Raw genomic sequence first — 26,447 nt, 5'->3', positions numbered from 1 at the left:
CCGGTTATTGCAACTTGGAATATGGGTGCTGAAACTCGGATTTTAGATCTGAATCGACTCGCGACTGTTTGTTCATACCCTCGTAGATTTTCAATTTAACGTTGAATCGGCCAAATTTCCGTTGTCGAGTCAGGCGTCATCCGATTAACTGGCTGGATTGCCCCGCGATGACTCAGTTAAGCCGACAGCAAATCCCCTTATTGCAAAAGTTAGATTTAATCGTAGGTATTGGTTGTATCGTTCGTAAACGTTTGGATCGTGTCGTAAACGTGATAATTATGCACTTGTATTTTTGGCTTGTTCGCCATCATTGATGATAATAATGTAATTTGTTAAGAGATTACCTTACTTATTATTTTCAAATAATTAATGAGATAGTTCTCACAATACAAAGTTATACATCCACATACACATATATTGATAAAAATAAAATAATATAACTAAAAAAGTTCCGCGAGAATCTGTATCTCATATGTGTCAATGTTTAAGAATTGTTAATCTACATTTAATTTAATTTTTCTCACAAAAATGGTCGTCAACCGACTTATAATAAAAAAAAATAAATGCTAGTTTAGGTAATATTATATAAAAATTGGAATTTATTTCACAAGATTTTCGTTTGGTGAGAGATAGAAAAAACTTGCAAGCTTTTATGCAATTTATACTAATTAATAATACAATTGTCTTATTAAATGTGTGTATTTTTGACTCCAATCGATAAACATGTATAACTGGATCGATAAGATTGCGTTTCGAAAATGTTTATATGTGCAGCTTGTAATTGTAAACTACACATAATTTCGTCACGCATAGCAATGATTCTTTAAAGTAACCTTCTATCACGAGGCAGCAATTAAGAATGTCAACATAAAACATTAAAGTTTTTAGTATGCAGTAAAATGCTTACAAACAAAAACTACAGAAGTATATAATAATAAAATTCATGTAGTGTAATAATTTTTTTAATTGCTATGTTTTCTATCCATTTCCAATTTATATATATATTTTTTTTAAGATTTGTAATATGTACTTAATTCCAATGTATTAGTTTTAGAATAAATTATTTTAAGATGCTAGTATTTTTGTTTTTTCAAAATTGTGTAATAACAAAACTTTTTAATTAAAAATATGTGTTTTAGAAAATTTTTTTGTTATTTATCATTAAATCTTACATTCATATCTTCTTATTTGCATTAAATTTGTATAAAATTTGTAAGGTAAATGCACTCACAAAACAAAAGTGGCAATCATGCACAATTTAACTGTAATTCGTACTGTTCCAAGGCAGCAACATAGTGCAAAGATGCTTTCAGCCAATATATTGTGCAATTCAGCATTGCGCCTCTCGCGAAGCGAGTCGTAATCGGACTCAATTAGAAAATACGTAAGAGTTCAAGCAGCTAAATCAATTTAAGCACCCTGCATTGATAGAAGCAACCTCGTGAGACCCTCTGCGTTGCCGTCGATTATCACTTCGTTCATGAGGACCGGAACTATGATATCTATTTACATATGTCTGAGATGGATTTATTTTATGATACACTTGTAATTATTTAATATAAAAGGGTCAAGATTCTCTGGTAATATATGTATATGAATCATTTATTACTTTTGAAAAATAGCAATAATCTTATTTTTACTTTTGTAAAAATTCTAAATTAAAATTATTAACTAGGAAATTTAGATAAATTTTATTGCTGTTAGAGTTCATAAATTTAAATTTATTCTAAAATAATATTAAATAAAAGTAAATTTTTTAATTATTAAAACAACATATGACATATTTTGAGGTGGTCTCATAGCATGTTTTAAACTTTCCTATAATATAATAATTATAACAATAAATATGTACACAAAGAACTATTTTTTTTATAAATACAATTATAAATTTGTTATTTAAAATTTTATTTAAAAAATTAATTTTTTGTATATTTATATATAAGAATACAAGAAATAAAATTTAAAGCTATGTTAAATTAAAATAATAATATACACGAATGCAGAACTTCTCAAATGTAAAATATTGTTGTTTCTTAGGATAAATGTATATATTTAGAATTAATGTTATAAGATAAAAATCTGAAAATAGTATATTGCACGTACTGTTCCTGGCGCTTTCGTGTCATATGTGCCACCCTCGAATGCGAGAAAACCGATGTGTGGATTGCTGTTCTGTCGTCGCCTTGACACAAATCAACTGCGCCTGCGACGGATTAATTTCGCTTCGCGGTAATTGCACAACCAAAACGCATTCGCGGATTTACAAGGGCCATGGACTCGCTCAGGCGTGACACCTGTTATTACGTATATATATTGATCGCGTAACTCGTGAGTCGCGGGCAAAAGTCGTGGGAGAACTTGCAATTCTAACGGGTGAGTTCTCGAAAAAAAGATCAATAATTACTTGTAACAATGTTTTACTAGATATCTAGAGGCTAAATGTCGTGGAGATAGATCGCATCGCAAACAAGTGCGGGAGCTTGAAAAAAAAGCGTAAAAGGAATTAATAACATTGCGCTCTACATAATGAAACCGTCGCAACAAATAATATTTTAGGAATTTAGTAACAAAAAAGTGACCAATTATGTAGTCATTTCAAGATATAATAGAAGTTACGGATAAATATGATTTTTAAATTTAACCGTTCTCTAATATATCAAAATTAAATCACGTTATTAAAATAAAAAAAGCTGCTTAATATATTAGACATTCGATTATTTATATATCTGATTAGCTAAAATGTTTTCTTGCACAAAAAATATATTACTATTTAGAATCAAATAATAAATTGTCTCCATCAAGGAGATGAATGCAGTAAAAGTGAGTTGGAATAGTAGATTGGCTTTTGACATAAAACTATGAATATATTGGTTGCTAATAAAGTTATAAATTTTGCGTTACATTTTAGTTTGTTATTTGATTTTCGTAAATAATAAATTTCATTAAAATAAAAAAATTATTTAACAAAATATTATTTTAAAATTTTAGAAATATTTTCTCCATTTTTAATTTTTAGTATTAAAATAGTAATTGTTAATAATGTATAAATAGTAGACAATAAAATTTAATATATAACAAGGTATATTTAAATCTTATCAATCTTAATAACAACAACAAAGTTTGTGCAATTTGTTATCATAATATAATTATTTTAAAATTTACAAAGAGAACTTATTAATATCTACATTTGATTATTCAATTCTTATATAAAAAAGAAATCTGTAGAAAACTCTGTTTTGTAGAAAATAAAATCCTTATTACCATATACATTTTTTATTAATACTTTATTAATGTTTTATATCAAAGGTTCTCTATTTTATTTGTTTTCTTTGTTTCTTGCTTTATTAATGTTTTTAACGATTATGTTAATTTATGATGTTTATAATTTTCTATGAGACGTTGATGATTTTATTCAAACATAAGTCGAAATGTAATAATATTGCACAGGTGAAACAAATTGCTTTTCGATAGATGAATGTGATCGGAGAAGGATCGAGGACACGACCTACTTTTGTCGACGGAATCTTCACGGACATCGTAAACCATCGTTTCTTTTTTTTAATTACGCATTCCGCAATAATTCTCCTTAAATTTAAAAATAATCTCGCATCTTCTCATCTCGATTAGCGTTTCGAGTCTTAATATCTTGGCTTGCATTTGCAAAGACGCGAGATTTACATTGTTTTTATATAAAAAACGTATTTATCGTAACATGTATCGTATCGATATATTTGGCTTTAATTTCTTTTGTTTATCATTTCATATATATTCTATAGTCTGCCCGAGTCTTATTTTATTATTTTACATGAGAACTTTATATAATTATTTTAATAGTAAAATAATAAAAGTAATTATAAATAATATATGATATGTAAAATATTATATATCTGTAGAATAACTAGCCATCCCGAAATAAATATCCAATTTTAGATTTAATATCTTGTAAAATGTTATCCAATTGTACATTTGAAGAGTTGGTTTTATCTCAATTTTTGATATAAAATTTAATTCTTAATTCCCAGAATAACCATGTGGCTATATATAAAATATTCAAGTTAAAATATTGTGCAAATTTTCATGGTATTATTCTTTGATAAGATTAGCTTCTCTGAACATACACATTGATAATAGACCGGCCTTAAAGGTTTATATAATACAATCACGTAGCCACAAATCAAGACTTATTACAATATAGAGAAATAGGACAGCTCGCATTACATAAATATTGTCCCGTTTATTAAATATTATTAAAAACAATAATTAAATTTAAATATAATATTATATAAAAAAATTATGTATTTTTCTTTGTATTTCAAAGAATAGAGAAAGATCGTTAAAAATCTCTTCTGAAATGACAACTCTTTATTTCTCGAAAACTAAATATTACACTGGTATTAATATTGATAAAAAAATATTTTGCTTAAATAATTGAAGAAATAAAAACTCATATTTGTAGGTTTATCTATATAAACCTGCTAGAAACAAATTCTTAGAACGGACAATAAAATTTAAACAATTTTTTGCAAATTGCAACTTTAAATTTAAACAACAAAGTATTATAATAATTGATAATATTAAATTACTTTACATGTTTATAGCTTACTAAAATTATTATGTTTATACTTTTCTTTACATATTTCCTTTTTAGTAATTTTTAGTAATTTAAAATATAATCAAGATATGTGTATAAATAGATTAAAAAAATGACCCTTCAATTATATGCGTAAGCTTGAGGTATTCGGAATAATATAACATCTGCTTGTAAGATATACATTAACTCTTGAACTACGAGGATGTTTGAATTCTGCTTACTATTATCATTACTGTCTATTGTATCATGTTTTAGAGAGGATTTAATTTCTTAGACACACATTTTCAATTACAAAAACATTAATTATTGTAAAATATAAAACAATATTATAAAAATGTTTATCATCTGTGATAAAAGACACTTTTTATTTTGTATTTCTACTTTCAAAGTTCTATTATTAGCTTTTGCTTAAGATATATAATTTCAAAATAAAATAGTATACCGTATTTGTGACCTTTTTCTCTATAATTTAGAAATGATAAAGTTTCATATGATAATTGAATTAGAGAAATGATCTAAATAAACTGTCATGCAATTCGTGGAAATAGCATGCGTTTTCTGTCATAATTCGTTTTATTTACTGTCACGTTGTATGCTCATTGTCAACTTTAATGTTATGAATACTTGGCAGAAATCGCAACTTGTTAAGTCTCAAATTAACGAAATACTGAAACTGTTACGTAAGTTAAATTGAGATGATAATCTATTTACAAATCGAGCTGATAAAGAGAAGACAAAACACATATGTAACATTATTGTTTTGGTCTGAAAATAATGTATTGTTAAAGAGTATAATTATAAGTAACTTACTAGATCGTAAAGATATCTTCTACGTGAATTATCGTTGAAACTCATTACTCGATAAATCTGTCAAAACGTAATAATGTCTGCACGTTTGGTTCATATTTTATCTTAAGTACAGTATATGTCTTAAAACAATGTACTTTAAAATTAAATATTTCTCTTTTCTCGTAAAAGATAAAAAAATCTTGTGCCAGATTTGAAAAAGGTCATGATACAAAGAAAACAAATAAAAGAGTATTTATAACTCGCTATAATTTGCTGTGAAGAATTGCAAAATAAACCAAATAAAGCAGTGAGAGAGCATGGACTCACTTGAAAATAAGTTTATCCTCGAGGTCTTTCCTCACGAGACCAGAAATCGGCGCGACCCTGACCCGAAAATCGCTCCCGTTGCTCTTTTTGCAAATTGTTGGAGCATTACGAGAGCGCGTCCTTGATACGATAGGACCCGCCGGAGTCGCGTCCTCGCGCGTGACAGCTTCTCCTGCGGGAGCGAGTATAGCTCGAATAGACGATGACATCTCGGATTTGGCAAAGATCCATGCACGTGCCGGGTCGAGTAGGGATTCGCGAGGTTTCTTGAGATGCACGACCGCAGCCTATCGTGTTTTCTGAAGTACGTGTCGCTTTTCTAATTTTCTCTTGGAGGAAACACATCATTCTAATCAAGATGAGATTCCTGGAGATGAGTTTTATATGACATACAAGCCCATAAAAAAATTTTATATATATTTAATATAGATTTAATATAAATTTTATTAAAAGTAAATATAATACTAATAAGATTTTAATAAGAATTTTATAAGAATTTACAAGACTTAAGAATTTTATATAGTTTAATATAAATATGTATTTCGTTTAATTCTTATAAAGACATTTAATAAGACTATATAACACTTAATATAGATATGTATATACATAATCAAAATTAAATATTTATAAAGTTTTAATTAAAAATTGAGTTCTTATTAGTATCTTATTTAATTTTAATAAAATTTATATTAATCTATATTAAATCTATATACAATTTTTTTCACGGGAGTATACTTCTGTATAGGAAACATATCTGCGAAACATTTCCTTAAATTTCTCTCAGATAAAAAGAGAAAAATTCTTTGATGGTGTCAATATAATTTTAAGTCAATTATTTATTGTAAAATTTTTTTAATGGATGCATAATTGTAACTTCTTGTTTTTTTTTTTAATGCGGAATACATATTATTTTATGCTAATAAAACAAATTTTTGTGAATTAAATTTAGAGAAACATAAAGAATAACAGTATTTATTTATAATTAAAGCTTGTAAAAATAAATATTTACTTTTTTAAATTTCTTTTAATTCAATTTGATTATACATTAAAATTTATATACACTAAATTAAATTTATTTTAATGCGTCGGAACACTTTTAACGTATTTAGTAACATTGCACTATTGTTACATTATTTATAGCATAAAGTTCAACAGTGCTCGGCAGGGCTGTGTTAGGGTTTACTCGACTATTGCAACATTGATTAAAGTAGAAAATGATACGTGAAGAGCTATTTGCGATCTACTAGTAGAAATTAAATTGTGGCGAATTGAGTCATCGGTAGATTGTTAGGGCCTTAATTTTAATAGATTTGAAATAATTTTTGCAATGTAAATGTTTTATGCCTTATGAAACATTCAACAACAATAATTTTTTAATTGTTAATTAAAAACTTAGTTAAAAAAAGTTAATAAAACAATATTTTGTTAAAATTAAGTAGGGCACATAAATATTCTTCACTTATTATATATGTGTATTGATTATATCATAGTGATTATACACATATAACTTTTTAAATTTAACTTTTATAGTCACTATTTTATGAGAGTGAATTGATACCTTTTCTATATAAAAATTCAAATATATTCTTCACATAAATAATAAAATACTTTCATTAAAATGTTTCAAATAACGTACGAGTATGTTAAATAACAACAGCAATATGTTAATTTTAATAAAAAGTAATGTAACAAAAAATATTAAAAAGAATTTGCGTACAAAAAAATTAAAGTTGTTAAATATTCATAGATAAATTGTAACGTATTTAACATTGATTATTTAAAGAGATATTTTCAATTTTGATGTATATTTTATTCAAAGTGGAAGAACAAAAAATTACAAGCACATCTAAAAATGCATTAATTTATAATTTCTAAAAACTTTTTATGTGTTTTGCTTTATTTCCTAATACTATGCATAGTCTAATATCACGTCTTTAATCTTGCATAAGCGTTTCGTATTAAGAGACTTTAATATCAAATGCATATTGACAACATGCTAGGAAATACATACTTAGAATAACAAATACTATGTTGATAACAAAGTCTTAGTTCTATATTATTTTATGCATTAGATAAAATTTTGTTGTTAACCTTCTGTTATTAATTATTTTCAAATACAAGATGCGGGTAAATAAAATGTATATGTATATGAGAACAGTTTTAATATACCTAATAATAAGTACATACACTTATATTAATTTTTATATTATAGGATATCTCTTGAGTTTGCTTAATGCGTGGTAATATATGTGTGTGCTTTTAATATAGTATATATTAAATTTAATAAAAATTTTAATATATACTGGAAAAAAACTGCCAAATTAATACAATTATTAAAAAAAAAGTTTTTTAATTATAATTAAGTTCTAAAATATATAAGTAAATTTAATAAAACTATAATTATAAAATTAATTGTATATGGTTTTATAAAAACAATACAAAATAAAAAATAAAAAATCATCAGATTTAACGATTAAATAATTTTTTTGCATGGCCGAGAGCGTTGACATCGGACGTGAATCTCTCATTTATATAATTATTAAATCTACCGGCGTAATTTTGCCGTTTATCGGAGGCAAGAAAAGCAGTGTCGGCGATCATTATATAAGCGAGCCCGATATATGGAGCTCGCGTGCATAGTTAAGGAGCGTAAAAGCACTCCTTCTCGTAGCCTGTCATCGCTTTTATTTCGTTGAGCACGTTGCACCGGCGGGGCGCGACGCGACGCGACACACGCTAAATTTATACTATATAAGCGCAGTGGCGCGTCGAATTTAATTATAGCTGCCTTTAGAGAAACGAAACTCCGGGATTCGCGAGTATGCGGAGAGACGAGTATCAGTCTCGACGAAATGCGCTTGTGGGTGGCATTCTTTAAACAGTGATTCCCAATCGATGGCAGCCGTAAATTTCAAACAAAGACGCAAGAGAATTATAAAATAACTGTGAAAACGGCTAATTTATAATAGAATAGAAGAAAAGAAGGTTGGTGCAAATGTTAATTTTTATATCGTATAATAATAAATTTAAATATCAATTTTTCATCTAATTTTTACCTAAAAAAAAAAAATAATAATAATAATAGGATATACATACATTTATATATTTTATAGGGACCTTTAAATTGGAATGTGATTAATGCAGTCTGTAATATCCTCTCTCTGTGATTTCTTGTATATTCATAAATTAAGAATAAGTTTTTTAAATTTCCTTGTTTCAAATTTGTAATGCAAATATTTTCATTCTTATTATTTGACAAGATATTATTTCATTCTACAAAATTTCTTGCAATTTTTAAAAAATAAAACATTTTATTATCTGCATACATACTGGACATTTAGAGTGAACTGTTTATGCCGATTAAAATAACGAATTAGTCAGACTAAATTGAGTGTCTCTGGCATTCTCATCCGTTGACGAAGATGTTTTCAACTAGATCATCGACGCCTGCAATACATACAGATGGTTTCGGAGAATAAGAGTAGGAGTGTTCTTTTATGTAAACTTAAATTCTCTTTTATTCATTATTCATTATGACTTTTTATTTTTATTTTCAAATATTTTATTTGATATATATATATATATATATATATATAAATTTATATAGTTCAAATATTTTATTTATAGTTATTTCACCTTGTCAATTAAGAAAATAGTTCTAAGCTTAAATTAAAAAATCTTACATTCTTGATAATTTACCATAATTGATATCTTTTAAATTTTATAAATAATTTTATTGTAATAAAATTTAACTTTGAGAACTTTTTAGAATAAAAAATTGTGTATAGAGAGTTCAACTAACTGTAATAATCACTTAAATTATTCATTTCTTCCTCTATTCCACACATAATTTACTGAAATAAGATACATTTTCTTTCGATATTCTCGCCAACGCTAGCGTGCGGCGCTGAAGAACGCCGCATTTATTAAAATTACCGTAAACATCTTATAAGTCTGCAGGTGAACGATGCAGGTGTGACCGAGGGCAGCATGATTATCGTACTTTTACGTAGCCTGTTTTACTCTAGCGAGATCCTTCAATCTTTAAAATTTTATTTCCACGTAAAACCATTTATTAGTAAACATGTCGTAAGCGATAACGCTTTACGTAATCTTCGCGTTTAAACGCGGCGATTTATTGTACAGTGTAATATATTCGCGAAGATTCCGATTCAATGCTAAATGCAATATTTACACGTCACACACGTGTAAACAACTACGTCACCCACTAATCGCATTTATCAGAGAAATCTTCCGTTATTGCATTACGATTATCGTTACTTAAACAAATTTACTTATAATGTATTTTGTGCAGTTTTGTTTCTCCGTCTTACTTCGTTTCATTTTTTCCAAATCCAAAATAAAACACAGCGATATACTATAGTTTGTTTTATGTGTATGTCTATATCCGTATTTACGTACAAATATGATCTTCCAATTCTTTCCCTGTTAATTTGTTTTGCTACTTCTTATACATTTATTAATATTTGATTCCATTATGAAAGAATTATTTGATAGAGAAAAATTCTTTGTGATTATAACATTTAAATTTATGTTTGCCAAAGTCTTATTATCGATCACTGGAAATAACACTTAGGCAATCGGAAGCCTAATCGAATATGTGTCACAATCCCTTGAATATATATTTTTTCACGAAAGGTTCTATTTCAAGGTACTCATAACGAAGATAACAAGGACGATCTTGACGAGGCCGATTAGTCACAAAGTATTTATTGTTATCGCGTACACGCGTCATTGTTCTTAGTAATTCTGTCACTCGATAGTCTCGGAGAGAAAATCTATAGATAACTTGTATAATCATTTCGAAAATCGGCACAAGAAAGGTCGAGATGATGCGATCACTCGGGTGTGCAGCAAAAATTAATATTAACTCGGTATCAATGAGAATTATTTTAAATTTTAATTTAGCATTATTTTTAATTATTTTATATATATTTTTTTGAAATGTTATCACGGTTCTACAGATATTTTAAAAGATTCTATAACCAGAATACAAATTTTTTATAATTAAAAAATAAAAGTTTAAGAAAAGATAAAAAAAATTATAAATATTTTATTATAAAATACATACACACTCACATGCGTATGTACATATATAAGTCAGAATTTTTAAAGAAAAATATTACATGGGAGGGCATTCCATAGAACTTTGAGAAGATTTTAGTGTTCCTAAATACAATTTTGCAAGTTAACAATTGGAAGACGTGAGAATTGATTCAGAACGCGTAATATTTATACGATATATCTCATAGGGTAGACGTAGCGTGTCTCCGGATGGGACGTAGTCGGTTCAGACTGATATCTCCAAGAAGCGTTATGTAAGAACCGCCTCGGACTGGCCGTGAACTTAACGGCGTTGTCGTGATCGTCGCAGTCGAATGCGGATGCCTCCCTTTCCACGCACTTTACACACGTTCGGTGCACTCGGGTATGCACAAAAGAATACGGATTTCAGTATTCAACTTAGTTGAGCATTTTATCACAGTGATATATGCGAATTACGACAAATAACGAGATCATTAGAAACAAGAGTACGGTATTTATTTGATCCGATTAAAGTCATCTACTTATCAATTTAGAAATAAAATAAATATTATAAAAATGGTGTACACATTTATTTAACTTATATTTTTTTATATGACTGCCGGTTTTATACCGTTTTCTTTTATTTTTAATTATTTAAAATGCTAATTAATAAATTAAATCTTTTTGATTATTATTTAAAATAAACTTAATATAATTACTTATCTCGGAAAGATATAACAAAAGATATAACAGAAATTAAGAAATCTCAATAAAGATAAAACATATAATTTCTATTTTCCAGTGAAAAATCACATTGCTAGTAGAATGGTTATTTTTGCAGACGTATAATTATAGAACTATTGAATAATTATCAAGTTTATATCTAGAAACATATCATTCGTTGACCTATCTCACTACTTTTGCTTATCCCGTATGTAAGTCGATAATTCATTTTTAACTTTTAACTACTTTAAAACTATATTATCTAGCAATCTGTGCGCTTAAGTGCAACTTTATATAATTTGTAAGTAGAATTAGATAAAATTAGACACAAAGTATTATGACATATATTAATCATAACAAGTAAATATAATTTTAAATTATTTTTTCTATTTGATAAAATGAGGTCTAATAATTATATTCTTTCTTTACAAATAAAAGTATAATAAATAGATTTACAATGTCATTTTTTTTCATATAAAAAGTATAAATTTTAATATTACATTTGTATCAAATTTTTGTTTCATAATAAAAATATTATAAACGTAATCAGTAATAAATTTTTAAGTATAACGTTCCTATATCTGTAGATAAAATTGTTTAAGATTGTTTGCTTACGCGTGTGATAATATTGTTCAATAACTAAATTCTTCCACGTACTTAGAGAAGTTAAGGATTAAACATCAAACGCAATTCCAATTTTTGCAATTCGTCTTTAACGTAGAGACTTTCGTTTGCTTTTCAAGAAATAAATCTTTTGTACATCATTTCCCAGATGCGAGCTCACCAAAGAAAAATATTATTTGAACATAAATAATATCTAGAAATTAGTAATTCTATTCTTAAAATATTACATGGTTAAAAAATGTTTAATGCTCAAAAATCTATTAAAACTAATTTAAGTAATAAGTTGTAAAATCTTTCTTTTCTTATAGAAAAAATAGCAATATTATACGTACAAAAATTAATTTTGTAAACATTTTAATATATTTAATTAATTAGATAACAATTAAGCTTAAAATTCCATTGTTATTAATTTACAAAAATGTATAGATATTATAAAAAACATATAAAATGCATTGTTTAAATAAATATTGCTTTTATTTTGTTACAGGCTATAAATATAGTAATTAATATTAAAATGTTTTTACAAATCCAGACAAGTCTAAAATAGGATTATCAGACACTTTAAAATCTCATTGTCAGACAATTTTAAAGAAAACTCTGATTCGATTTTAGATTTATGTTATTAGGTACAGAGATTTGTCAACGCATAACTTTATATATTAAGTCATTAAAAAACTAAATTTTTATAAAAGTTGTCTATTTAATATTGTAAAATATAAAATTACGATAAAAAATAACTATTTGTAACTCTTAAAAATATTTATTAAATGGCGTTGATTATTAAATGTCAAAGAATTTGTGATTAAAATCTAAAGCAATAGAGAACAGATATTTGTGAATTGATTACACCGAGGTCAATAGTCTTTTCAGCTTGCATTGATAAACAGATCTGCAGAAGAGTGTGGAGGAATAAGCGAATATGCGTGAGAAAATAATCTTGTCAAAGAAGAAGGAGGAGAGAGAGAGAGAGAGAGAGAAAAAGAACGTATATTCTTAAAATAATAAATAAATATTCTTAAAATAATCTTTAACATCTCTTGATTTAATTCCTAAAAAAATTTAAGACAAAAGCGCTACATGTTTTTAATAGTCAACAAAAAATAAATGAAAAAATTGTATTAGTGGATTTGATTAGATCGATATCATTATAATATGTGTTATTATTTTGTAATAATTTTATTACCTATTATAATTTATGTTTACTGCATTTATAATTTTTTACTTGTATTATATACAAGTTTTCAACACACCTTTTTGCAACAATTTTTATAAATATTGTAAATATAGATTCTTTTTTGTTAAAATTTTTGTTTTTACATACAGTTGTTATTTATTTTTTTTACATTTAATTTTTTGAAATCAAAATTCAGCGAGAATTTACGTATAAACATAGTAATTGAATAGAAAATAATATAGAATTACATTATTATCTTTGGAATAATACAATATGAAAATAAATCTTCGAAATTTTTCCGATACAAACATTTTTCTCTTAAGCATTAATTGCTATTTAAAAGACTGCTGATAACATTTATTATTGTTGGAAAATTGATTCTGGTATATATTTGCATCGATTACATCCATGAATATCGGGTACTTTGAGTAACTGGTCTATCTGTATTAATTCAAATATATAATAAGTTTTGAAAAGGCTAATTTTTTAGTGCTAACGTTTATGACTTTTAATTAAATCGACGCAGATCATGAAATGTAAATGATAAACCAGTATACTTTTAGTTTACCGGTCGCTTGAAACGTTATTCAGATTAGAGGTGTTTCGTAATAATCTTTATATAACCACGTGTTTTTACCCTTTGTTTGCGAACAGAATAAATGAAAAATGGTGTCACTTGATTTTTTAAAGAATTATTTTTAGTGTTATTGTTTTGAAAATAATTGACACAGTTCAGTTGAAAAACTCGATTCATTGTTGTTATTGTTGAAATCATAGAAGCATTTGATAATAAACGTATCAATAAAGCTGTGATATTGATATACGTTAACACACATGATATACGTAAACAATATCATTCAAATAGAAAACATTAAAATTTGATTACTAAACCTTTACGGCTCATTACGTAATATATTCAAATATACTTTGCTTTAGACAGTATTTCAAATAACATTAAATTTCTATTCTTATCATTATAAATGTATTACTTAATTGCTTTTAATCTTTTCTTTTTTATTTGATATTTTGTTTATAAATATTTTTTCTAAGATATTTCTCTTTCAAAAAGAGTATTAAAAAATTTTATTTCTTAAACAAAACATAAAATGCTTAGAAAGAGTCTATACAAAGATATTTAAAAGGAGTATAAAAGTGTCAAAAAGACTTTTAAACATCTATGCAAAGCTTATTTCTGTAGTTAAAATTTCTAATATAAAATCTTATTACAAATGTGATTTCTTATCTTTTCTTCAAATAAAAAATTTGTTTGTCCATAAAAACTAAATGTTATAAGTTCGTTGTTTTGTGAAAAGGCATATTTTAATCATTTAAATAAATTTAGAAAAAAAGAAAAAATAGTTTAAAACCATCATAAATATCCATAGCTGTTGATTCATGGATAAAGGGACATTTTTTTTTCTATTGCAACAGAGTAAGAACTTTAATCGCACGTCGTTACTGATAAAGAGTACCGATACGTTAAAATACGTCAGACTTAAATACGACTGAAATACAATGAAAGATTCATTGCGACATAAAGATGCGTCATGGAGAGTAATAATGCGATTTCCTTACCGAGATGAACCGCGAGATTGTATCTGTCGAGCGCTTGACCTAGGTGACCCTTCCTCACGAGGATATCACCCTCGTGTCTTGCTCGACTGGCCTCCACTTCTCGTGGCCACCATCTCTCCACGAGTCTTTGCACTAGCACATTCGTTTCACTCACAATAGTAATTTTCACCCCGCACACGCGACAGTTCTTCGACGGGTCCACGCAGTTCCTACAGTACGTATGACCACAACCGGTGGTCACCGGTTGGCAGAGGGTGCCCTCGCACAGAGGACACGCAAAGGATGTCTCGATCCGCCGTCTAAAGTTCGTCCCGACGCCGACCATGTCCTCTAGGAGCGCGCTCGCCAGGTGTTTCAGTCTCTCGGCCGGCACAGGCATCGCGGTTGAGCACCTGGAGTAGATCTCAATGGACTCCCTGATACGACCGCACTTGACCAAGGAGTCACCGTAGCCGAGCAGCACCTCGTAGCTCGATCCTTGCTGCTTCAGGCATCGTTCGTACAGCTCGACCGCCAGGTGGTAGTTGTGAGAGGTGAACGCCTCCTTGGCGAGCTCCGTCATCGCGCTGTTCCTCGTGCGTCACTCTTCGGGAAAGGAAAACGGGAGTGTTCCCCCCCTCCCCCTCCCCCCTTCGCGACGGGTCTCTTCTACGAGTAATTCGCGTACGCGCGTACTCGGACGTACTCTCGATAAAAACCGCTCGATGCCGGTTTCGCGATGTCAAAGACGACGCACATCTTTCAGAGGCTACGTGCACGGGAATTACGCGGGGTTGCGCGACACCGAGCCACTTGACCCCGGGAACGGTAATGATTCACCCAGGCAGCGGGATTCACCGGAATGTCGCGAGCGACACGCAGAGAGTTTGACAGCTGGGCCATCCACGCGTGCTATGGGTGCTCCGGTTAGCGCGCGTGCGACCGCTCCACACCGCACGCTGGCGCACTGAGGACTGACGCCTCCTCGGCTGTCATCGGTCGGCCGAGCCACTGTCAGAGTCGGGCCGCTCGCTCGGTCGACCGTCAGCAGGGGGATGGTGGTGGTGACGGTGCTGGCGGCGCGGCGGTGGAGAAGTGCAGCCGCCTCCGAGATACGAAGCCAGCGCCACGCGGCTTCGGGTACAACACACCGCGACAGGGTCTGGGAGGTCGTGGAGGGAATTACGGACTACGCTGCACGTACCTCGAGGAGCGTGTTGCCGTTTTACTTATACTGTGACGGCGTGTCTGCCACGATGCGTAGGTGTTGCTGCCGCACTCCCGACGCCGCTACCCCCACCCGACGAGGCGTCGTCGCGCGTCGTGTCACGGCGAAGCTCGTCTCTTTGTCTGTCGAGTGCTCCCTGATCTCCGGCCCTCATTACGGAGCAAATTGTTATTGTCATGTGTAATGGTGTGACGCGTGATATCCTTCTATTCGAAAGACTTGTGAAGCCTTCCTGTGACCTCTCCTATTTTTCTCCTTCTCTTTATTACATGCTTTCTTAGGTGTTGATAAGAGGTTTATTGCCTTATGAGTTTTATTGGTCCAGGTGGCAATAGAAATGTGATCGATTCCTTCTTCTTAATCCTTTTTTTATCTTCAACCAATCGTTGTAGAATAAATAAATATTGTGCTTAATTATTTTTATAATTCATTATAATTTATGATTGTCATCACCCTAATCTCATCTACCCCCCCTATTATAAGGCATAACAAGTCTTCGTTAAATTACTTTCATTTTTTTGTCCTTATTTATTGAGATATTTGTGTGTAATGCTACATTAACATACAATTATATAAAATAGCTAATTATATGAGATAATTTATACTTAAAACTCTTTTCACTTTGTCACTTTCTTCTTTGGGACATGTACTACAATATGTTATTTAAATTTTGTCAGTTATAAAATAAAATTACCATCCACTCAATTATACATATTGTATTAATTAAATAAGAGCAGATAATCTCATCTGCTCATCAAAATGCCTTTTTAAACAGTTAAACAATTTTTAAACTTTAGCTTCAAAATATTTAAAGTTTATATAAGTCTATTAAGTTAAAAACTTGCACTATTTTCTTATCACGTACGATTATATAAGTATCGATATCACCTTGGAATTCAATAACGTCAACGGTTCTGTTATCGGTTAGCTCAACGACATATCAAATTATTTTAATTCCCCATTCATATTCTCGCATTCGCTCTTGTTGGAATCGTTTTCATAGCAAGACGCAATTATAAATGAATTTTAATACCACCGCGTCCCGTATAGCGAATTATATTCGAGATACCTTCCCGGACACTTATTATAACTTTAGCTCGATCGACCGGATTCTTCCAACGGAAATGGTCTTGTCGGAATGTTGGATGTGCGCAAACCGATAGCGCGTCTCAAAAAGTGTGATGGCACTGTCGATATATGGTAATAGTGGAGTGAGATAAGTTTCTTAAATCTTTTTCACTGGTAAATGTTAGTTTTCTAGTCTTCAAAATTTTCACTGAGCATGAACGGTAACTCCGTCCCGAGATATCCCATACATTTGGTGCGTGTAGATACACGCATGTGCGTAAAGAGAGTACGCAGACGCCACAGGATCGTTCGAAATGAAAGGAGAGGGCTGAACTGCGAGAGCAGTAAGGGAAAGGGCGGCGAAGAATGAAAGATCAATATATGGAGAGTTCACGGGGTGACTAACCTTTTGCACTTGCACTATCTATGGGGTGTATTTCCTTTACTATATCAAAATTTAAGAATAAATCTCTTTATATGTAGTCGGGTTTTCCTAAGTAAAAAAAATTTAACAAAAATCTAATTGTAAAGATTCAGTATATAAAAAATACTCATTATATGCTAATAGAATTACTAGTTACTTTTGACATTTTTTGAATACTTGAAGCTTTAAATCTTCGAAACTAACTCCGAACATTTTGAAAAGCATTTAAATTTGAAATTTGAAATTTTAAACTTATATGTAAAAAGTATAAGTAAAAATATATGTAAAAACTTTGATTCAATTCGTAATGCTAACTTTCTTATCAAATTTATAAATGAGAACTACAAAACGCAATTTCATATAGAGATCGAAAGTAAAAGAAAAATTAAATAACTTTTAAACTAAAAAGAAAATTATGTTTAAATTTTACATAGGTATTCATATTTAATTATTATTCAACAATAATCTAAAAATAAAAAAATTTTTGGTAATATTTTAAAATGTAATACATGTTCTTAATTAGATTCTTTATCTAAATAGAAGTTATATAATTATTGTTAATAAAAAATGTAGTTGAATTTTTTAATAAAGTAATATGGTTTACATTGCCGATCGGCAACCAGACTGTTGTAAAAACTTTTTGAATAAAATTAGTATATATTATAATAAATAAATAAAATAATAAGAATAATAAAATAAAACAAATGTGTTAAAAGTTTTTTAATTGATAGTGGTCAATAGGCGCTGTGTAGCAGCAAAAAGCCTATTAATAAACTTCCGGCTGCGCTTCCGAGTAAATGTGTTAAGGTCTGTTTTGATCGTGATATACAGATATGCCATTCATTATATACGTATTTGTCATTTAAGCAGTGCGACTCAATTACGCTCGAAATTATGCGCGTAATCGTTATGCCAGGATGTGAGATGATGGCTGTCAATAATCAGCATAACAAATGCACGTATTGATACTGCATACTCTTATATGTGATTGCTTGAGATATTTAGATTAAGTGTTTATAACACAGTGGGTAAACGAAGTATAAGAAATGCAATAACGCGCTTTATAATTCAACAGCGGTACGTTGAATATGCGAATTGATATTTAATATAAATATATTCGGAATTTATAATTATGAATTATACGAGATGAAAACGGTTGGGATTATTGATGATGTACAGGGAAGATACGTTATGCATATTTCTTTATCGTTATATGATAAAGAATATCAGAATAATTTTATAAACTGTTTTATATTAAACAGTGTTTAGTAAAAATTTTTGATTTTAATATACAAATAAGAATGTTGCGTATAAAGTGGGAGGAAGTAATCAATCATAAAAATTCATTTATAATTTAAGAAAGATCACAAATGTAAGGGGATCAAAGAGATAAATATTGAAATCAAATTAATAATAATACTTTAACAATGTAAAATATAAAATGTTAATTTTTATATTATAGACGTGCTTTATTTTGCAGTTTGCTTAGATATGTCATCAATTCTAATAATTAACTATAAATTAAGAAATAAACTCTTAAGACAATAAGAGTGCATAATTTTATTTTAAAAAATAATTATAATAAATATAGTGTGTTATGAAAGTATTCCACGTGCGTTAATACAATAAATATTACTCACCACCCATCCTTCCATACTCAGTAAAAAAGTTTTAATAAGAACTGAAAACTCTCATTATCTCAAAAAACAATCATTTTCGATATATTAATAATTTTTCATGTTAGTATCATGATTGACTTATTGGCTTTTACGTGTTGCGCTTGTTAAACACAGTATGGATAGAGTAACTACTGAAGCGTTCTCCGGGTAAGGAAAGATACTTTATGGACTCCTTTAGCATTGAATACCCTTTTTACATTCTGGGATTTCTGCTGTTATTCTCTAAAATGTGATTTTTCAAATTATAGACGTTATTCAGATGAAATATGTATGAAAATTGAATAAGGACATTCAAAGCACAGTTTGTAAGCTCTGAGTAAATTTACGTTGCATACGATAAATAACAGGCAATGAGTCAGTTGTGATACTAACAAAATTGTTTATATCTCCGAAACGGTTGAGTTTTCGACCTAAGATTATTAAGGCTTTTTACTTACTACTATATAATGTTATATATTACCGTGTACTATCTATATAAATGCTTTTTTTGAATAATATTGCAGAGTCCACTGATATGCATATTATGTTTAAAAATAATTATACTTTTAAATTAATTTGTACCTTAAAAATTTATTGATAAATCGATTATCACTCTGCTTCAATATCGTTTAATGATTCCGGATGTAGATACGTAAAAAAATACTACATGAAACTTTAGAATCAACAACTAGTTAATGTAAAACTGATATGCACGCACACGTAACGAATGATTATAATACGTCTCGCTTCGTTCGATTCTGATAAACACCGATGATCACTGCGGAGGATGCGGTCGAAAATGATCGCGCCTCGTCTCGAAATCCGAAAAGCCGCGCGCACTTAATCTCCAGCTGCATGCGCGCGTTTATCTGCTATCTTACGTAAGGTATTTGTGCCGTACAAAGAGTCACCTTTGCCGATCGCAAAACAAATTGTTAATCATCGAAATACGGCGTATCTTGCGCCGTTACGTAAATGGTTTACACACTGTCGAGGCGCGCCGCAACCACACGTCGTCGTACCTGCTCCTTTTGGCGGAGGAAGCTCTCCGCGAATTTCGCAACGCAACCAAGAATGGTTGCCGATGTGGTCATTAAAATTGTAGACCATATGGCCTTTCGTGAGTCTACGTCTTCGTTAATTTTTTAATCGCTCTCGCGAGTTTACGTTAGCGTTTCAATTTCGCTCTTAGATAGAAGATACAACGAATGAAAATAACTGGCATGTAATTATGTTATCAGCGTTTACTCGAGCTGTAAAAAGGAAAAGAAGTATTGATAAAACTTCTAATAAATCAATTCAAATCGAATCTTCTTAATGATATTGGCTTCTGTAATACAAAATAAAATTTCTCACAATTTATTACACTAATATTTTAAAATTTGGAAAATATTAAACACAATTTAAAAAATTTATCTTAAAAACTATATTGTATTTATAATTATTTACTACTAATTGCTCGTTTGAATTACTTTATTTTGCTTAGTACATATCTTAGATTGTCCATTTGTCAAATTATATTGGACACTTTTAAAGGTAACGACAGTTGCTTCGGAAAGCTCGTTGCTAACATAACTTGGTCGACCTATGGTTATTAAACGTCGCGTTTCGCAATTAGGCACCTTACTGAGTTTCGCGTTTATTAGAGCGTTGAGCAACGCTTAACGAGTTCAATACATATGATTGAAAAGCGCAAACACACCGGTTCGGATACCTCAATCGGCCGGATACACACAACCGAAACGTCTTGCGGATACTTATTGGTTGCGCCATTTCGCAAAAATGTGGTTAGAATTGCTTCGAGAGAGGCCGCGGTTTTAGCAGCTTATATAAGACCTTCTATATAAGGCCGATTAATTTACAAAAAGGAGATTGATTATTTATGACACTGAAAAATTGAAGAAAAAAAAATATTTTACGCGATAATCATAACTAAGAAATTAAGCTCTCGATTAATTCGATAATATTCAATGTATGTTTCCGTTTCATGTTTCATTATTCAAATCTCGTATTCTGATTTTCAAAATCTACTTGACAAAACGTTTTACAATGTATCTTTTCTTTTTCTTATTCTGCTAGGTCGGTGCATTTTACTATTGTAGCTGTTTAATGAAGGAAAATCCCCATTAACCTGTTTAAAATTACACGCTACGCAACATGATTGTTACATAAACGTTTTACGCTAAACGATGATTTCCCGACTGTCGTTATCAGCAGACAGACAGAGAGAGAGAGAGAGAGAGAGAGAGAGTTGCTCGAATAAGACGCGATTGCGATGCATCGGAACATGCGTTTCGTACACGTGGATTTACACGCTTGCGGTACGAATCGGCGACAAGACCGACTGCGAAACGCGGTTGCGTAAACGGGACCTAACCGAGAGCGAACGAACGCGTGGAACGACGGTGCGGTCTCGCAAATCGGCGGGCGTCGCATAAAGCAACGCGGCATGACTAAAAATAAAGCGGGCTCTCGGTAAACAGTGAGCTGCTTTATGTAATGAATGAGCGTGAATCGCGCCCGTCGCGCGATACAGCGGGGAGCGGCGCTATAGCGTCGGCGATACGTCTGTCACGAGCGTCCGTATCTACTGCGGCGACGCAACGCGCCGCAATGAATGATCTGATTGCGAGCACCGCGCGTTTAAATAGAAACGGATTTTCCTCTTACGCATCAATTGTGAGAAAAAAATATTTGCAGAATCATAAGACAAATTAAGAACACGAAAAAAAATAAGTATTGAGGAAAAAAAAATTATCAGTCGGTCTCGAATAATAAAGAGATAAACAAATCTTGTGTTAGCGGCTTTCTCTGCTGACACCTCCGACTCTGTGATTCATTACCACCTGAATATTCGTATTATTTTTATGATATTAAATTCTATGCCTCGATTTCAAACTTTTTAAGATCGCCGGAACACATCTGTATCCCTCCTTGTAAACCGCATGTATTAAATTGTTGTTTTAATTAAGGTAAAAAATATATTGTAAATAGAATAATAAACTTAAGATCAAATCGCTGTATAATGTGACAAAAATTTTGAATTATTTTAAATATTATTTGAAATTAAAATATTTTAAAATGTCTTAAATATGTTGAAACTTTTATGCCACAAATATATATAAAAATATATTTTTGTTTTTATAACACTTTATGTTATTGTTTAATTTATTATATTGCACATAAATATAATAATTTTATAAGAATATTAAACGTAAATATTTTCGAAGTAAGCTTTTCCAATATTTAAAACTTTTGAGACATTTAATATTTTTAAAGCTTTTTAAATCTTTTCAAAAACTTTGGATATTATTCAAAAATAAATATTTTAAGTAACACAAATTTAGTAACACAAATTATAAGTAACACATATTTTATTAGACTGTTTGAAAAGATTCTACAAGAAATTTGTATATTTATTAGTAATTATGAAATAATTTATACAAAAATATAAGTTATGTAAGTTGTTATGCAAGCAAAAATTTGCTTTTTTTTAATAAAAAGGAGAGAAATTAATTTTAAATTTAAAACCAGAGTTAAAATATCACATAATAATTTTAAAATTTATATTTATGTAATTTAAATAAACTATATGCTTTTTCACTTTATAAATATATTTAATAAGTAAGTTTTTATTTTGTAATAATTATGTGCAATGAAAGCAATGCAGTAATTAGGCAACTATTAAACTATTGTATTTTATAAACACAACATTTTTTAAATTTAACATTATAATAATTACATATTCTTACCACATACACACACACACACATACGCGCGCGCGCGCGATACTATAATAAGAATGGCGAGTGTCGATATCAAAGATCTAAAACTATAGTGAATGAGTATTTAGAAATTTAAGGTTTCAAGGATTTATCTACATTGATGTCATGCAAAATAAACGAATATATAGATCAATAACTAATACAGTTCTAAATATTGTCATTTTAATGTATGTTGACTGCGTTTTCCGTAAAATAAAACTCACAGTTTGCCGTGATGTAACGATGGTTACGTATTGAAGCGTTCAGGAGCGTAAAATTTTACAGAAGTTTGGTCGTGCGAAAGCTCAAGATTTATTCCAGTATCAAAGCTGGCTCGATATCAACGCCCTGTGCAATTGTATATTTGTAAAGTATAATTCATTAACTTAACTAAATATTTTTTCTGAAAGTAAAGCATGATGTTGAATGATATAATACTGTGTATAATTTTTTAAAATAAATTCATTTTCTGAATAAACTAATAGATTTAATTAAGATGTTGTAAGTATGCTTTAAATATCTGTTGTATTTGTCATATAATTGGAACTACAGATTAATTTAAGTTGAGTAAAAATTAATTTAATACGTTAATATTAAATTAAGTTTTTTTATTTAAACTGCATAAAAGTTAATTTTAATTTCTATTTTAATATTTAATATTATTGGAAAATAAAATATATTACACAGATTCAGGCTTTATTCTTAAGAAACTGTGTGACATGTTGTAAAATATACAACTAATATAGTGTTTTTGTAACTTTCAGATTAAAACGATGGACATAAACGCACGTGAAGTATAGATTTCGTTATACAGTTAATTATCAATGGTGTAAACTTGTTTACGAGACAATACATTATAACTATTATTCAACTTTATATAGCTCAAAATATATACATACATGATCACTAAGAATTATAATACATAGCATAAATGTATAGTATAGCATAAGCATAGCATATGATAACTGAACCAGTAAGCATCTTAAGTAAATCAATATGCTGACTACTGGAGGTTCATTGATTTAGCGATCTTGTTATGTTAATGTTGCACTATGGATTCTGTGTATATGGGTTCTAATTCATATTTTTTCACACAAAGTTGCACGCATATTGGAGCATATTCACGCGTGTTCGTTTTTACATATTTGTGCATCATAAAAAGAACGCGAAAACAAGCGCGTCAAGTATCTTCCAATATGCATGCAACTTTATGTAAAAAGGCATTTGTGTTTCCATATGTATGCAATGTATACATGTACAGTTTAGTAAAATATTAAATAACAAAAAAATATTAAAGTGTACATATATTCATGTAATTGTATGCTAGGTATAAAAAGAATGAGGAAGTATGTGTATAATTAAATGCTAAAATATATATATATATCTGAAAATTTATTATATTAAATAAATTAAGATTATTTTATTAAACAACAATTTGCTTAACAAAGTATTTATTAACGATTATTTATGTTTTGGTATCAATTCATTTTTTTATATTTTTGTATAAATATAAAAATATTTTTATTTATAATAAAACACTCACAGATTAAAAAATAAAACAGTTATCAAAATTTCTTTAATTTTGTTTAATATAAATTTATTTATTATACTATATATGTTTTGTAAGAAAATGTTAACTCATATAATATAAAATTATATAATATGACTTTTAAAATATGTAAAAAATTAGCATGTGTGTCAAAATCTTGTTCATTTATTCTCAAATCTCTTGAGCGTAACGTGCTTGCAGATTATCATGATATCGACGATTCGCATCAAGAGGCAGTTTACGATCATAGGATTATGATTTGATCTTTTGCGCTTTTATCTGTATGGTAAACATTAGATATAAACGTAACGTATCTAATACAATGTTTCCGTATATATATATATATATATATATATATACGCTTATCTAAAATAATAATTTCTCGTCTCCTATCTACTTTGTTTTTTTTCCTTGATCTACTTTAAACCCGTTATTGCAACGAAAACAGTTGTTACTGTCATCATACTTTTGCAATTTGCACGATAACTTTTACACTTTTGCAAGATAAATAATTTGACTGTAAACAATTTTATTTTAATTATTTTGTATCTTTATCGTAGTTGCATTTTCAATAACAGAAGCAACTTTGTCCGTACAGTAATATCTGTGTCACTTTGCATTCTCGTGAAAAGAAGAAATGACATAATTCTGTCTACAATAAAGCAAAAAATTCTTGAGTCGCAGCTGTTAACAAGTTGTGTCTTTTATAAAAGATTTTATTTGCAAAGTTTATTTATCTGTAACATAAATCAGACATGATATTTATAATAACTTAATATTTATAAAAACAGCATTTGTCTTTTATAAAAATCATTATGCTGCGTTACAAATTCCTTTTAAAACTTGAAGATAGATATACATTTTAATTTCTGGCTTTTATTTTCAGTTTATGATAAAGCATGAATAAGAAAAACTGAAAATTAAGATTTGCATCATTGCTTACGTAAAGAGGACAAAGATATCAATTATATAATATTATACAGATATCAGAGATTGTTAAACAGATTGAAATAAAAATCGAATTAATGAGTAAAACACGATTGTTTCAATGTGTATGTGTCCATAAATTTACATACAAGTTAAACGCGTGTGCATCGTGATTAACCATGTGTAAGGTAGAGATTTACATAATGTCATTCCGTGCATAGGCTTCTGCAAAAGTAGAGATAGAGACGTAACGCAAGTATAGAAACTGTTAATTGTTTCTAAATTACAGCACGATTAAGTAATTAAAAATTGCACTAAATAAATCTTTGTTTCTTTTTTATACACAGATTTATTGTGATATGTGATTTTTCTTGTTTACACACGCGCATTTTATTACAAATGTGATATCTTCTCTATAGTTAACGCAGAGTAGCACTGACTCTATACTTTTGAGCGTGTGTATGTATGTGTACGTGCGCGTAGACGGCGAGTTATGTCACTGCCCCGTGCGAGAACAACGAGCTTCTCGAGTACGAGGCTTGCCAAGATGACGTCCTGGCGTTTTACAATTCCGAGAATAATGAGTGTTTAACGCTTTCACACGCTGTACTTAAGCGATATCGTTTAAACAAAGGAAGCTACTTTGTGTCTTTCTCACAATGCAGTTCATCATAAAGCGATATTTTAAACATGTCCCGTAATTCGAATCTTACCATACGACATTTTTTTTCCACGTTTTTTTCTCCACTATACTGTTGATTACGTTTTCATTTACTTGAGATTCTAAGTAATCAAAAGTGATTTCGAATCCAGTTTATTGTTTGATAAGTAGTATTTTGTGTTTTTAATTTTAAATATTTTTAAGAATAAAATTGTGACAAAAGTAAGAGAGATAATACGATATACGTGTGCAATAATTTCAATGTACACTATATATCTTATCATGGATGTTAATTATTTGCATAAATATCTATTAATTTTTACTACAGAATTTCTTCCTC

The 26,447-nt window shown here is 29.5% G+C and overlaps 1 protein-coding gene across 1 annotated transcript in view; it reads right to left on the bottom strand.

The window, feature by feature from the left end:
- Window positions 1–15,853, bottom strand: part of LOC105838141 (LON peptidase N-terminal domain and RING finger protein 1) — a 40,824-nt gene extending 24,971 nt beyond the window's left edge. Inside the window, exon 1 of the mRNA XM_012683458.3 lies at window positions 14,850–15,853. Within this exon, the coding sequence (XP_012538912.2) occupies window positions 14,850–15,411 (562 nt within the window). The 5' untranslated portion in view covers window positions 15,412–15,853. The remainder of the gene's footprint in view (window positions 1–14,849) is intronic.
- Window positions 15,854–26,447: the final 10,594 nt, after the last annotated feature.

Source organism: Monomorium pharaonis, chromosome 2 (assembly GCF_013373865.1).
Source record: "Monomorium pharaonis isolate MP-MQ-018 chromosome 2, ASM1337386v2, whole genome shotgun sequence".
In the NCBI taxonomy this organism is placed as follows: Eukaryota; Metazoa; Arthropoda; class Insecta; order Hymenoptera; family Formicidae; genus Monomorium; species Monomorium pharaonis.
The sequence above is the reverse complement of the archived record's forward strand: the minus strand, read 5'-3'. Positions and strand labels throughout refer to the sequence as shown.